Here is a 16,904-nt window from a genome sequence, read left to right on the forward strand (position 1 = left end):
TGTTTTTCTAAACCAACTTTTTCTCAGCCCATGATAATATTATAACAGAAGCCTTGGATGAGTTTTAAAGTTCTCCATCATGGATATCAAAATATGCAACCACTGTGCCCATGCAGTATGAGACTTATTTTGTAAAGAATATTATCTAAGAGTGGTTCTATCAATGCTGGAACATGCGATAAGCGGAAAGTGGCCATATCCTGCATCTGTTGTAAGCCTGAGTCAGCTGCCCACTGCTGAGGCACAGAACATGTTTGCCCCATTTAGCCAGGCAGGCCATTCAGCCCAACACGCTGCAAAAGGGTTACTCATTCCCTTTGCATCATCCTAAGTGGGTGCTGCAAGATTTTACACTGAATGCTACAATAACTTATCAATAAAGCGTTGTCAGGAACAAATACAGTCCACAAGAATGCTTTCATATATGTGCAAATGCACAAGAGTCTATGTATCATTATAAAATTTTGACATCACTCTCTGCTGAGGATATAAGGAACTTCACCTTTCTTACCAGTTTGAAATAATTTAGTTTAACAAGAATCTACTGTGACTAGGCTACTCGAACTATTCATGTCTTTAATGTTCATCATAAAGTAATAAAGTAAATCACTGAGTAAAATGGAGCAACCAACCCATTTTACCTTGAAACTTACAACTTGTCAGATACAAAAACATTTATTAAACACACTCTTCTATAGACGAGCATTTTGACAATTGTGTTGGTTCAATTCTAGTAAACATGTGCTTCTTGAGTGACTCAAATTCTTTCAGCATGCACGAAGTTTCTTTTGCATTTTTTTTTTTTTTAATGTTTGAACCTGTTTATAAATCTACATATGAAAGACTTCCTTAATTTTTCCCTGTAGTAAACAACTTAATTTAATCCACAATCACTCATTTGATTCCGTCCTGAAGTTCTCAATATTAGAGATACATCTCTATCGGGAACTACAATGTGCTGTAATTTTCTACTGTCTGTGAATTTCTCAATAACTGTCTGTGAATCAATACTAGAACAGCTCATCTCATGTGTGTTGAAGTCATTAAATGTCAGCAATACGCATTTATTGATGCATGGACTGTATTACTAGTGATTAATGAAGAGCAACAAATAATAGGCCCAATACCTGTGGGTTGTAGCAGTTTTTGTTCGACAAATTTAAATTATTGAATACTTAATGAAATGATAAATGTGACAACAATCTGAAATCCAGAATTATTCAAAGAAAGTACTTACTTCCAATACTATCACAATACTGGCAACATTTCACATACCATCACTCTGTCAGTGAAAAGATATTGTATATTGCACCATTAACTGTTGAGATATTATATTTTGATTATGAATTCTGTGTAAATATTTTTCTTCTGTAACTTGATATCTGTTAACATCTTAGTCATGTATGCACTGAGTCACAAAACTGCTGATTATGCATGAAAGACAGTTTTACCATTCACAAATTAATGTCATTTTGAATTATAAATTCAACTCATACTCAGAAAAAAAAACCTTTGAAGTATTTCACAATTTAGTAAATATGTGAGGGCTACAACTTGGTTGAATCATATGCATCAAAATTACATGCACAGTTTACCTCTTTTACATGATATCTGAGTGTATCCTCAGCTTCTGAAAGAATAAATTTTCTAGGATGATAACGGTTGTCGTCTTTCCCTCGTTTCATCAAATATCCTTCCATATAACCTGATACATATTTTTGTCGGCCAGGATGACTGAACTCCTCTCGCTCATATTTTGCACGTATCCATTGTTCAACAAGAACTCTGAAAATTAAAACCAAATGTAAGTTGTTGTGCTATCATTCATCAAAGGAAATTTGTACTACCAGTACGCTATCAACTACATTTTGTTGATTTTGTTATAAGTCTAAATTTAAACTTTTCTCCTGCAGCGTAACAAATGTAAAAATATCGCTACTGTCTTACAAGGGGAGATCCGCAGGGGCAGATCAGCTTTTTGAAAGCACCTATACCGTGGTGTTGGTTAGGATCCCAGGTATCGTACACTGCAGCCATTCATCAAAATGAAGTCATGTTTGCGAATAATCAATGAAAATGAATGCTCTAGAGCCTTAAAAATAATATCGCTATGCAGGGTGGTGGCATACTGTAGTGGTAACATACATTCACGCCAAGCAGGAGGCTGTGGATTCTAATCACATGCTTTGAAATTTTTCTATTTTTAAATCTTTATTGAATTGCTTTTGATCATTATTTTAATTGAATTAATTGGTTTAACTGTATTTTTTATTTCTAATCCTTGACCCTCTCATTTGAACCATCATATATATTTTTCGGTTGCTTATATCTTTCAATCATTCTTTCTTCATTTGGAATCTTTGTTCATGTGATTTTATTTATTTTTATGTATTAACTTTTATTTAATTTATTCTGTTTTATCTTTTTATATTTTCTTTGGCGTTATTGCATTCATTATTTCTGTTCTTCATTTTGCTTTTATTTCTTTTTATTTGTAATCCTTTGTTTTGTTTAAATCTACATCTCCATTATTTTGTCCATAGTATAACAATGTATGTTTTAAACGTTTGTACAATGATTACTATCCAAAGAATGTACACCTTGTAATGAAAAATAAATTTTTGACACTACTGGCTAAAATAAATAATTTATTTCATCTTTCATTTTTTAACCAATAGATCAGCATTTAAATATATTATGATAAACAAATACGAGTAATTAAAATCACATTCACAATTATCTCAAATAGGAAAAGTATGGTAGGAAGAAAACCTGAAAGCAAATTGAAAGTTAATACAATGATTAAAATGTTGCGACAAAGAGTTACAAATTTTAAATATTCCATTTAAACCAATTAATTGAAATTAAAAAAAATTATCAAAGTCATTTCAACAAAGATTTACAAATAAAAAATATCAGAACCATCTGATGATATTCGAACGGGAACCTTCTGCACATCAGGAATGTATCTTAATCGCTATACCACACCACCACTCTCCATAATACACGACCCAGTCACATTAATGTGACCACCGACTATGTTCGACATCAACGTGCAATAACCTCTCACAACTGGCAGGTGGCAGCAGTAGCAGTAGAGGATATAATAAAGCAAGTTGGAGAGACACAGAAAGCAGTGCAGTTGTCATCATAATGAGGAAACTGAACAATATATCTGACACCCAAAATGGCATGATCACGGTGTTTAGGGAGAAGGGTAGAAGCATTTCTGTAATGGCTAGGTTTCCAACAGTTTGTCTTTCACTATGGTTAAAGTATACCATGCATGGCAAAATAGCACTATCCAAAGTCAGTGCCAAGGCAACTGTGGTGCATCACAGGCCATAGACAACAGAGGTGAACAGGGGCAGTGGAGATGTGTACAGGCAAATAGACATGCAGCAGACCATCTAAATGAACTGAGCAACTACCAACAGTTTCTCCTCAATGATCGTTCAGCAAACATTGTTGCATATGGGCCTCTGCAGGAGGTTGACTGCTGTGCATCAGCAACAAAGGCTGGAATTCTCACACACATACCACAACTGCACGTTGTGTAGGTACATAGTGAAAGACCGCCGGATATGGTAAAGTTAAAATTTATTAAAAAATGAAACAACGATAATGACAGAATCAAAGACCCATCATAAGCATTGGCAAAGACATTAATTATGAATGCACAGTAAGGCACAGACAAATGAACAAAAATATATCATTCACTTTTTTGTACATGATTTTGTTTCACTGCCTTGTATGTAGAAGGATGGTTAAAATCGTACTGCTCAGAGTACGACGTGCTACGAGTGTTTTGTATTACATGTGATTCTGAATAAGAGAAGACTTAATAACAGTATTAAGTATTTTTATTGAAGTGAAGTGGAGCCAGGTCGGGAGGATTTCCTTTGCGTTTTATATCATCCTGAGAGGCACTGGTGTCCTTGGAGTCGGCTGCCTGAATCTACATTTGAAATGTAGGAGAGGAAGTCCACAGTCATATTTTCGTAAGATTAACAAGAAGGAGCAGCTTTCAGAAGATGACAAATATAATTAAAATACATATACTGACGGACACAAAAGAAAGAGAAACGACACAAGGTAAAGTGAATGAACACAATGCTTTGGCCAGTGTGTGCTGTTGAATGTGAGTCTGAGGCATTTGAGTCAGTATCTGTGAAGCATGAAGTCAATGAGATTGTGTCTTTGGCCAAGAGCATGGGATGGTTGGTTGGTTGGTTGAAAAGAGGGTGGGAGGGACCAAACCTGCTAGGTCATTGGTCCCTCGTTCCAATTAAAATAATTCCACAAGGGTGGAGTAAAAGCCAGCCACACTGCAACACATTAAAACCTCCACCCTAAAAGCACTAGGGTGGAGGAGACAGAGGGACAAAGGACATGCGCTAAAACTCAGATCAAATGATAAAACCCACCCTCATGAATAAAACATAAAACTAAAGCTGCTGTTGAAGCATTGTCGTCCAACACTGAAGGTACGGTGCTGTAATAGTTAAAAGTCTGCTGCAGAGCACCCAAAAGCGGGCAGTCCAGCAAGAGGTGGACGACCGTCATTTGTGAGCCACAGCAACACCGAGGTGGGTCCTCACGACGGAAAAGGTAACCATGTGTTAGCCATGTATGGCCAATGCGTAGCTGGCAGAAGACAACTCATTCCCTGCTAGAGGACCGTATGGAAGACTTCCACACATTCGCAGTCTCCTTAATGGCCTGCAGTTTGTTGTGCGTAATGTTATGCCATTCCGTCTCCCAAAGCCGAAATGTGGCGTAAGACAGAACGCAGGTCAGTTTCGGATATGCCCATCTCCAGAAGCGGTTTCTGCGTAGCCTGTTTGGTCAGCCTGTAAGCAAGTTCGTTGCCTGGGATTCCAACGTGTTCTGGTGTCCACACAAACACCACTGAACAACGGGACCGTTCCAGGATATAGATGGACTCCTGAATGGACGCTACCAAAGGATGGCAAGGGCAGCACTGGTTGATAGCTTGTAGGCTGCTCAAGGGGTCAGTACACAGGAGGAACGACTCGCCAGGGCATGAGTGGATGTGCTCAAGAGCACGAGATATGGCCGCCAGCTCTGCAGTGAAAACACTGCAGCCATCTGGCAAGGAATGCTGTTCAATATGTGCACCATGAATGTACACAAAGCCTATGTGACCATCAGTCGTCAAGCCGTCGGTGTAAACCACTTCATTGTCCCAATGCATGTTGAGAATCGAGAGGAAGTAATAATGGAGAGCCGCTGGGTTAACGGAGTCCTTAGGGCCATGCGAAAGGTCCAGAATAATCTGGGCCCTAGATGTACACCATGGAGGTGTACATGAATTGACCTTGAGTATAGGTGGTAAAGGCAAGGATGCCACTTCCAACAGAAGAGATCGGACACAAACCGCAATCGTAAGCCCTGACCTGGGCCACCAATGTGGGAAATGAACCACTGTGATTGGTAAAAGGAGATAGTAATTAGGATGCACAGGAGAACTACGAATGTGTGCAATGTAACTGGTGAGCAGTTGTGAAAGCCTAACCTTCAATGGAGGGACTCCAGCCTCCACCAGGACACTGGTCACCGGACTCATTCTAAAAGCATCCGTTGCTAGGCAAACGCCACAGTGGTGCACTCGGTCGAGTACACGCAACGCTGAGGGTGCCACTGAACCGTAAACCAGACTCCCATAGTCAAGGCGGGATTGAACAAGGGCTATGTAGAATTGCAGCAGCATAGAGCGATCTGCATCCCAGTTAATGTTGCTCAGGCAGCGGAGGGCCTTGAGGTACTGCCAGCACTTCTGATGAAGGTGAGGTAGCCAAGTCAATCAGTAGTCGAAAACCAGTCCTAAGAATCGATATGTCTCCACTACAGTGAGAGGACTGTCGTTAAGATAAAGTTCTGGTTCTACATGAACGATGTGATGCTGACAGAAATGCATGACATATGATGTCGCGGCTTGAAACCGGAAGCCATGTGCTACAGCCCATGACTGTGCCTTGTGAATGGCTCCCTGTAGGGGCCGCTCAGCAACACCAGTACTGGAGGAGTAGTGCGAAATGCAGAGAAGGTGAGACCAACAATGCCACAGCTGCTGCTAGACTGTTAATAGCCACTAAAAATAGAGAGACACTCAATACGGAGCCCTGGGGAACCCCATTCTCCAGAATATGGGGGGGGACTATAGGAGGCACTGACTTGGACACGGAAAGTATGCAACGAGAGGAAGTCTGGGATAAAAATCGGGAGTGGACCCTGGAGAACCCTCTCAAACAATGTGGCAAGGATATGTCGCCAAGTCATGTCGTATGCTTTACGTAAAAAAAAAAAACGGCAACCAGATGTTGGGAACTGGAAAAGGCGGTTCTGATGGCACACTCAAGGACACAAGATTGTCAGTGGTAAGAGTGACCCAGGCGGAAGCTGCCCAGACATGGAGCCAGTAGGCCACATGACTCCACGACCCAACCCAATTGCCAACACAACATACGTTCCAGCAGCTTACAAAGGAAGTTGATGAGGCTGATGGGCTGTTAGCTATCCACATCAAGTGGGTTTTGACCGGGTTTGAGCACCGGAATGATGGTGCTCTCCCACCATTGTGATGGAAAGATGCCATCGCACTAGTCCGGTTGAAGATGACGAGGAGATGTTGCTAGTAGTCACACGAGAGATGTTTAATCATCTGACTGTGGATCCAGTCCAGCCCAGGAGCTGTGTCGGGGCAATGTGCAAGGGCGCTGAGGAGCTCCCACTCTGCAAATAGGGCGTTATAGAGTTCACCTGTGGTGTATAGTGATTGAGAGGACTTTCCTTTCCATCCGCCGTTTGAGGGTGTGAAAGGTTGGGCAGTAGTTCTCCGACGCAGAGGCTTGAGCATAGTGCTCAGCAATTGCGTTTGCATCAGTATATAACACACCATTGATGTTAATGCCAGGGACACCAGTAGGGGTCTGGTACCAAAAAAGATGTCTGATCTTCATCCAGACTCGGGTAGGTGACATATGTCACCCAATGGTCAACACGTACGTACCTCTCCCGTTTCTGTTGTTTTATAAGCTAGTGAATGCAGGCATGGAGCCGCTTAAAGGCTATTAGGTGTTCTAGGGAAAGGTGCCACTTATGTCGCGGTAGAGCTCGCCGACACTCTTTAATTGCCTCAGCGACTTCCGGCGACCACCGAGGGACTGTCTTTTGCCGAGGGCACCTTAAGAACGAGGGACCACGTTTTCCGCTGTAGAAACAATCGTTGTAGTGACCTGCTCAATGACAACATCGATGACACCATGTGGAGGAGATACAGTGGTGACAGCTGAGGTGAAGGCTTCCCAGTCTGCCTCGTTTGAAGCCCATCTGGGTAGGCGTCAGTGGGCATGACGCCGGGGGAGTGACAGGAAGCAGTCACTACCACTACTCGGGTAATATGTCACCCTCAAACGCCAAGACGAAGGCCCCGGTAGCCACCTGATTACCCCTCAGACCCCAATGGACGTACCGGATGAAATGGACACCTCGTCCCTCTAAATTGGTGCACAGCTTATCGTCAGACTGCAAAAGAAGGTCCATGTGAAATATGATACAAGTTAGACCTTGACTGCTTAGAGACTGTTGGTGTTTGGCCACCAGCAAGAGATGATGTACATTTCATGGCCTGTCATCCATCCTGATGCCACCCCCTCCAAGCAGGGGCCCCCTCCCCACAGGCGCCACCCAGCCACACCACATGCCACCTGGCAGGATGGCCATTGCCGGGAGTCCCAATGCCCCAGGTTGATGGGCATCTACTCCTTGGCATACGTGGGGAGTTAATGGTGCAGGCATCAGCAGAGCGATCCCTGTGTGGTCAGGGGGCTACAAACAACAGGGTACATGGCGGCCTCACCACAACGGACTGGCTACCATGCTAGATATGAGGTGCAAATCAGCTAAGAAGTCGATTATTGTCAATAGCACAGAAAGCGATATTGCACAGAGGATGGCAGAAACAAATGACTGTAGATAGCTCCCTAGTAAAAAAGAATTAGTTTATGTATCATGAATAATAAAGTACATAATTCTGTAAGTATAATTTTCTTTGAATAAATGGCATGAATAAGATAAAACTTTTAGTACTTTTTCTGTATGGAACACATTATCGTATTTTACATTAATTTATAAGGGATAAATTGTTTCACTTAACAAGTACACTCCTGGAAATTGAAATAAGAACACCGTGAATTCATTGTCCCAGGAAGGGGAAAATTTATTGACACATTCCTGGGGTCAGATACATCACATGATCACACTGACAGAACCACAGGCACATAGACACAGGCAACAGAGCATGCACAATGTCGGCACTAGTACAGTGTATATCCACCTTTCGCAGCAATGCAGGCTGCTATTCTCCCATGGAGACGATCGTAGAGATGCTGGATGTAGTCCTGTGGAACGGCTTGCCATGCCATTTCCACCTGGCGCCTCAGTTGGACCAGCGTTCGTGCTGGACGTGCAGACCGCGTGAGACGACGCTTCATCCAGTCCCAAACATGCTCAATGGGGGACAGATCCGGAGATCTTGCTGGCCAGGGTAGTTGACTTACGCCTTCTAGAGCACGTTGGGTGGCACGGGATACATGCGGACGTGCATTGTCCTGTTGGAACAGCAAGTTCCCTTTCCGGTCTAGGAATGGTAGAACGATGGGTTCGATGACGGTTTGGATGTACCGTGCACTATTCAGTGTCCCCTCGACGATCACCAGTGGTGTACGGCCAGTGTAGGAGATCGCTCCCCACACCATGATGCCGGGTGTTGGCCCTGTGTGCCTCGGTCGTATGCAGCCCTGATTGTGGCGCTCACCTGCACGGCGCCAAACACGCATACGACCATCATTGGCACCAAGGCAGAAGCGACTCTCATCGCTGAAGACGACACGTCTCCATTCGTCCCTCCATTCACGCCTGTCGCGACACCACTGGAGGCGGGCTGCACGATGTTGGGGCGTGAGCGGAAGACGGCCTAACGGTGTGTGGGACCGTAGCCCAGCTTCATGGAGACGGCTGCGAATGGTCCTCGCCGATACCCCAGGAGCAACAGTGTCCCTAATTTGCTGGGAAGTGGCGGTGCGGTCCCCTACGGCACTGCGTAGGATCCTACAGTCTTGGCGTGCATCCGTGCGTCGCTGCGGTCCGGTCCCAGGTCGACGGGCACGTGCACCTTCCGCCGACCACTGGCGACAACATCGATGTACTGTGGAGACCTCACGCCCCACGTGTTGAGCAATTCGGCGGTACGTCCACCCGGCCTCCCGCATGCCCACTATACGCCCTCGCTCAAAGTCCGTCAACTGCACATACGGTTCACGTCCACGCTGTCGCGGCATGCTACCAGTGTTAAAGACTGCGATGGAGCTCCGTATGCCACGGCAAACTGGCTGAAACTGACGGCGGCGGTGCACAAATGCTGCGCAGCTAGCGCGATTCGACGGCCAACACCGCGGTTCCTGATGTGTCCGCTGTGCCGTGCGTGTGATCATCGCTTGTACAGCTCTCTCGCAGTGTCCGGAGCAAGTATGGTGGGTCTGACACACCGGTGTCAATGTGTTCTTTTTTCCATTTCCAGGAGTGTATTTCACACTATGAGTAAGATTCTCAAATGAATTATTCTTGCTACGCAAGGTTCCACTGTATATTACATGGTGCAGCCCAAAAATACTCATATTGTTCCAATGTGGCCCACATAACCTAAATGGATGGACACCACTGCTCTATAGCAATATGTAAAATTGTTGTTTTGTTGATTACTCTCAAACGAGAGCCCACTTTGATGCATGGCCACATGGTGTGATACCTGGGACTCCAACCTGCACCATGGTATAGATGGTTTCAGAGAATCTATCCTGTCCTGGGGACCACCTTTTGTTAGGTGTTTGTGGATCTTCAGAATGAATCTTTCATTCTGCAGCAGGATGTGTACAGTTTTGAAATTTCCAGACTTTTTTTTGGGGGGGGGGGGGGGGGGGGGGGGGAGGGGCTGTTTGCTGGTTCGGAACTGGTACCCAGAACCTTGCCTTTCACAGGCAATGATGCTTGTAATGAACTACCCAGGCATGCTCCTCTTTTATAATACCCTGCAAGGTCTTGTATAATACCCTGTAAGGCACTTCTCGCTGAGAAATGTCTAACCTACAGACTAAGGATAATACCAACAGTTATTTTCCACTTTACAGTAGAGAGTGCACTGTTCTGACACAACTCAAGGAGCTGGTGCCACACTTGAAACTGCTCTCCCACCTGCTTATAAGTGCCAAGCATCCTTCCTTGTTTCTTGCTGTTTGTTTACAGAATTATTTTAATTACCATTCAGGTTGTGTACAGACATGGGAGCCAAGGATAATTTCTCATAGAATGAGTCAGTACATAGATCATAGGATGATGATTATAAAATTTATAAGCAAAAGAATCAATCGTTCACAAAAAATAGTAAGAGTATATGAACAAATAACGCATTACTGAGGAACGTTCTCGATTACTGTGAGGAACACCTGTACAGAACAGGAGTGTGCCACAAGGAAACATTTCATCTTAGATTGAATACCAGAGGTTTATGACTTAATCTTCTCAGTTTCAGTGGAAGCCTACTGAAAAGGTAACCTGCTGAATTGTTCACACCTTCCTGCACAAAGCCTAAGGAAGTGTTATCCAAGTGTACACTACACTCCTGGAAATGGAAAAAAGAACACATTGACACCGGTGTGTCAGACCCACCATACTTGCTCCGGACACTGCGAGAGGGCTGTACAAGCAATGATCACACGCACGGCACAGCGGACACACCAGGAACCGCGGTGTTGGCCGTCGATTGGCGCTAGCTGCGCAGCATTTGTGCACCGCCGCCGTCAGTGTCAGCCAGTTTGCCGTGGCATACGGAGCTCCATCACAGTCTTTAACATTGGTAGCATACCCCGACAGCGTGGACGTGAACCGTATGTGCAATTGACTGACTTTGAGCGAGGGCGTATAGTGGGCATGCGGGAGGCCGGGTGGACGTACCGCCGAATTGCTCAACACGTGGGGCGTGAGGTCTCCACAGTACATCGATGTTGTCGCCAGTGGTCGGCGGAAGTTGCACGTGCCCGTCGACCTGGGACCGGACCGCAGCGACGCACGCCAAGACCGTAGGATCCTACGCAGTGCCGTAGGGGACCGCACCGCCACTTCCCAGCAAATTAGGGACACTGTTGCTCCTGGGGTATCGGCGAGGACCATTCGCAACCGTCTCTATGAAGCTGGGCTACGGTCCCGCACACCGTTAGGCTGTCTTCCGCTCACGCCCCAACATCATGCAGCCCGCCTCCAGTGGTGTCGCGACAGGCGTGAATGGAGGGACGAATGGAGACGTGTCGTCTTCAGCGATGAGAGTCGCTTCTGCCTTGGTGCCAATGATGGTTGTATGCGTGTGGCGCCGCGCAGGTGAGCGCCACAATCAGGACTGCATATGACCGAGGCACACAGGGCCAACACCAGGCATCATGGTGTGGGGAGCGATCTCCTACACTGGCCGTACACCACTGGTGATCGTCGAGGGGACACTGAATAGTGCACGGTACATCCAAACCGTCATTGAACCCATCGTTCTACCATTCCTAGACCGGCATGGGAACTTGCTGTTCCAACAGGACAATGCACGTCCGCATGTATCCCGTGCCACCCAACGTGCTCTAGAAGGTGTAAGTCAACTACCCTGGCCAGCAAGATCTCCGGATCTGTCCCCCATTGAGCATGTTTGGGACTGGATGAAGCGTCGTCTCACGCGGTCTGCACGTCCAGCACGAACGCTGGTCCAACTGAGGCGCCAGGTGGAAATGGCATGGCAAGCCGTTCCACAGGACTACATTCAGCATCTCTACGATCGTCTCCATGGGAGAATAGCAGCCTGCATTGCTGCGAAAGGTGGATATACACTGTACTAGTGCCGACATTGTGCATGCTCTGTTGCCTGTGTCTATGTGCCTGTGGTTCTGTCAGTGTGATCATGTGATGTATCTGACCCCAGGAATGTGTCAATAAAGTTTCCCCTTCCTGGGACAATGAATTCACGGTGTTCTTATTTCAATTTCCAGGAGTGTATTTTTTTTCCATGTAGTGATAACAGAATGAATGTTGTAGTTTGTTCTGAACTAATCAATATTGTCAGCAACAAAACCCATGATGGAATATATTTACGCGGATGGCAGAGTTAGAATTTTGAGAGATCTGTACAATGGCTTACTCGAAGTTTGCAAACTTACAATGCACATCCAGTTTGACCACCATCTTCTGAAACAAGAATATTCTCGGTGAGTGCACAGATTTGCCCCTAAATATGTCATCATGCAAGACAATACCTTGAAAGTAATCAAAATAAACAGGCCTTCATATTTCTGTGCAGAGACATTGGAAATCATTCTTATAGTCAAGACAGCAGCATTCAGTTTATGCACAAGATCTTGAAGCTAATATTCCAAGAAAGCATGCCATCTCCTCTCAGTCCTAATAATTTAAAATAGTTATTTGTCGACTGCCTGACCACCTCGCAACAATAATAGTTCAGAATGATATTTTCACTCTGCAGCAGAGTGTGCGCTGATATGAAACTTCCTGGCAGATTAAAACTGTGTGCCGGACCGAGACTCGAACTCGGGACCTTTGCCTTTCGCAGGCAAGTGCTCTACCAACTGAGCTCCCCAAGCACGACTCACGCCCCGTCCTCACAGCTTTACTTCCACCAGTACATTGTCTCCTACCTTCCAAACTTTAGGAGACGAGGTACTGGCGGAAGTAAAGCTGTGAGGATGGGGCGTGAGTCGTGCTTGGGTAGCTCAGTTGGTAGAGCACTTGCCCGTGAAAGGCAAAGGTCCCGAGTTTGAGTCTCGGTCTGGCACACAGTTTTAATCTGCCAGGAAGTTTCAATAATAGTTCAGTTTTACAAGAGTTCCAAAGCAGAAATTGTACACATTGTGTTTTGTTGCAGTTAAGTGTTACTCTTTTCTCTGAGAGTCATATGCTGATGTTACTGAGTATACTATTAGTTATCTCATTTTAATTACTATCCTCCTGTTTTGCCATAACACATCATCAGTAAAAAGTAAAATTTTTGAGTCAACTGTCACGTTTAATGTCAGATTATTGATGTAAATGAAGAAAAATGTTGGATCCAAAACTGAATCCTGTGGCTTGCCCCTACTTTACATGACCCCAATCAGATTAAAACTTTTTATACCGGAAGACAACTTTCTGCTTCCTACTTTCTAGATATAATTTGAACCATTGTTGATCTGTTTCCCTAATCCCATTATGATCCGACTTACAGAAAATTATTATATGGTACATAAAATCAAATGCTTTTGTTAAATCAAAGAAAACACCTACTGTCCTCAACTGATTGTTTAGCCCTGATGGCGTATGACACGCACAAGAATAAATCACACTTTCTGTGGATACTCTTTTCCTGAAGCCGAATTGTGAATCTGACAGCAAATAATGGGTACTGAAATGTGCCACTGTCCTGCTACACATTGCTTTCTCAAAAACCTTTGAAAACACTGGTAGCAAAGACACTGGCTGGTAATTGTCTACATTATCTCTTTCACTCGTTTCAAAAAGTGATATCGCTAAATGAGCATTTCAATATGTCAGGAAACTGACCTCATCCAACAAACATACTGCATAGGCAACAGAGTACAGAACTGATATATGGTGCACTGATCTTCATAATCCTATATGAAATATCACCACACTCAGAGGATCTTTACTCTTTACTGATGTAATAGTTAATTTAATTTTATCTTTGCATATGAGGGCTATTCAAAAAGTAGGGAATGTATTGACATTAAAAAAAAAACTAAGTACAATAAATACATTTTATTATATACATCTAAAAGAGCGACTGACATACTACTTTCCCACATAGCTACCAAACACATTGAGGCACTTATCATAGCAGTGGACAAGAATTGAAATACCTTCGTCGTAAAATTCTGCCGCCTGAGACTTCAGCCAGTGAGTCACGTCTGCCTGGAGTTCCGCATCATCATCATCATCATCATCAAAGTGCTGTGTTGCAAGCCAGTTCTTCACCTTGGGAAACAAGTGGAAGTAGCTTGGTGCAAGATTGGGGCTGTAGGGCGGATGAGGGAAATTTTCCCATTTGAATGAATTAAGGAGTTCTTTAGTGTGGTTTGTCATGTGAGGTCGGGCATTGTCGTGCAAAAACAAAATTTTGGATGTCAGCTTTCCTCAGTGTTTGTTTTGAACCGCTCTTCTAAATCTGTGCAGTACCGGGCAGAATTTATGGTTGCTCCATGTTCGAGAAAATCAATAAAAAGCACATCTTGCCTTTCCCAAAACACTGTTGCCATCAACTTCCTTGCTGAAAAGGTTTGCAAACATTTTCTTGGTTTTTGGGGGGACTTTGTGTGCCCCACTCCATGGACTGTAATTTTGTCTCACAACTGACGTGTTTCACCCAAGCCTCGTCACCGGTTATGATTCGATCCAGTAATGAATCCCCATGCTTGTGGTAGGCCTCCAGAAATGTCAACGTTTCCCCCATTCACTGTTCTTTATGGAGCTCTGTAAGCATTTTGGGCACCCATCGTACACAAAATTTGTGGCAACCTAGCTTTTGAGTGACAATTTCAAACAACAAAGTCCATGAAACTTGTGGAAAAGAAAGTGAAAGCTCCGTTATTGTGAAGTGATGGTTTTTATGAATTGTTTCATCAACTTTTAGAGATAAGATCGTCAATCACAATGCTCGGGCGTCCACTTTTCCCTTCATCATGAATGTTGGTTCGACCATTTTTAAACTGAAAGCACCATTTCAGGACAGAAAATTCACTCTTTACATTGTTTCCATACACTCTGCATGGTTCACGATAAATTTCTATAGGTTTTAGGTTTTTTGCCAACAAAAACTGTATCACAGACCGCACCTCACAATTGGTGGGATTTTCAACTGCACCACACATTTCAAATTCGAATATCGAAAAAAAACCAGACACGTACAGACATTCCCACTGTCACGGATGGATGCTGACTGAGCTGCCGAGCAAACACACACCAAAATATATGCAATCGTTACACGCCTAGCTGCATCAGACGGAAACGTTCCCTACTTTCTGAATAGCCCTCGTATTTCCTGCAGTTGCATATTGTCATGGAAAATGTTCAAATGTGTGTGAATACCTAAGGGACCAAACTGCTGAGGTCATCGGTCCCTACACTTACACACTACTTTAACTAACTTATGCTAAGAACACCACACAGACCCATGCCTGAGGGAGAACCCAAACCTCTGGTGGGAGGGGCCGCGCAATCCGTGACATGGCGCCTCAAACCATGCGGCCACTCCCCAGGGCTCTTGATATGGAAAAGCAACTTCCAAGAGTTTTGCATATTTACCTGACCAATAAAATTTTGATTTAACTTGCCAACTACTGGCAAGAAGTGATTATTAACAACTAGCTAAGTACCCGGCATTGGCCTGGTATGTATTTATTTCAATTCTATTACACTAAACTCTCGCTAATCTGGCCTTCAGTAGACCAGTGTCTCAGTAATCTAACTCACATCCAAAATCAAAATGGCACATAACAATGAATTATCAAACACATATGCTGAACCCCAAGGAGAAACTCAAAATTTCAGATAAGTTGAACGAAGGTTTTAACATGAACTTCAGATGCACTCAGTAATCCAAAACTTTCGCTTATGTGGCACCTGTACGTGCATAGAATGGCCAGATTAGTGAGTCTAGTGTAGATGATCTTCTGTGCTCACTCTCTGTTCATCTCCTTCTCCCTTTATCTCTGTCCACCCCCTGCCCCCTACCCATCCAACACACTGTCCATCTCCTCCTGCCCATCTCCTCCTTCCTTCATATCTCCTGAACTATGTGTCATACAACAATATAGTTTTGTAAGTACATTCAGCAGTATATGTGCATACTCTCATCTGAAAGTGTTGTGAATAGAGTTTGTGACAAAGAAGCAATAAAGGTAAATGTCATGATGTGATGCCTGATGTGACAGTGTGGCAGTGATATTTTTCATGTCTGGTGCAAAGTGATATCAAAAGTGCGTGAGAGTTTTTTTCTGGTCATGTGTTGTTTTTTTATCTTTGCTGTAAGACTATAGAGTCTCCTAATTTTTGTTACTTCTCTGTTGTTTTTTTAGTTTCTACTCATTGTGAGTTTTTGCAAATAAATATTTTTTTGTTAACACATTATACCGGACGGCTATGCAATTATTTGTTGTAGGCAAGTCACCTACATAATTGGTGACCTCCTCCGATTAAGGAACTTTAAACCTTTCGTTAGCTACGTTGAACATTAACTGCAAAAACAGTGAACGGCGACGGCAAACAATACGGTTCAATAACGGAAGAAATTCATAGGCTTCAGAATGAGATAGAAACTTTACAGTTGCATATTTCGAAAGATATGAACTTCAAGCATATACCGGACCAAAGGAATGACATTGGTTCAACAACCATGGCACACACCAGCAAGGCAACATCATCGGAAACTGGGACTACTGCAGCACAACCACAGCAAGTAACAGCAATGGAACTACCCGCTGGTTTCAACGCTTCACCAACTCAACGGTTGCAATTACGAGCGCCCCCATTCATGCCTTCTCAACCACACACACGGTTTGCGGTAATCGAAAATATATTTCTGCAACAAAGAATAGTCAGTGATCACGAGAAGTTCACCTTGGTGATAAGTAATTTGGACCATCAGACCTCGGCTTTGATATCTGACATTATAGTGAACCCGCCTACAGAAGGAGCATACTGTAGACTGAAAGAAAAATTAATTTCTCGGTGTGTGAAGTCAGTCGACATCAGAGTCAAACAAGTACTGTACCAAGAGAAACGGG

General features: G+C 43.9%; 1 protein-coding gene across 1 annotated transcript in view; it reads right to left on the minus strand.

Moving 5' to 3' along the window:
- The window catches only part of LOC124789558 (arf-GAP with dual PH domain-containing protein 1-like), a 133,194-nt gene that overhangs the window by 91,767 nt on the left and 24,523 nt on the right, over nucleotides 1-16,904 (minus strand). The window contains exon 3 of the mRNA XM_047256962.1: nucleotides 1,596-1,785. Within this exon, the coding sequence (XP_047112918.1) occupies nucleotides 1,596-1,785 (190 nt within the window). The remainder of the gene's footprint in view (nucleotides 1-1,595; nucleotides 1,786-16,904) is intronic.

The sequence above is a fragment of the Schistocerca piceifrons genome, chromosome 3 (assembly GCF_021461385.2).
Source record: "Schistocerca piceifrons isolate TAMUIC-IGC-003096 chromosome 3, iqSchPice1.1, whole genome shotgun sequence".
NCBI lineage: Eukaryota > Metazoa > Arthropoda > Insecta > Orthoptera > Acrididae > Schistocerca > Schistocerca piceifrons.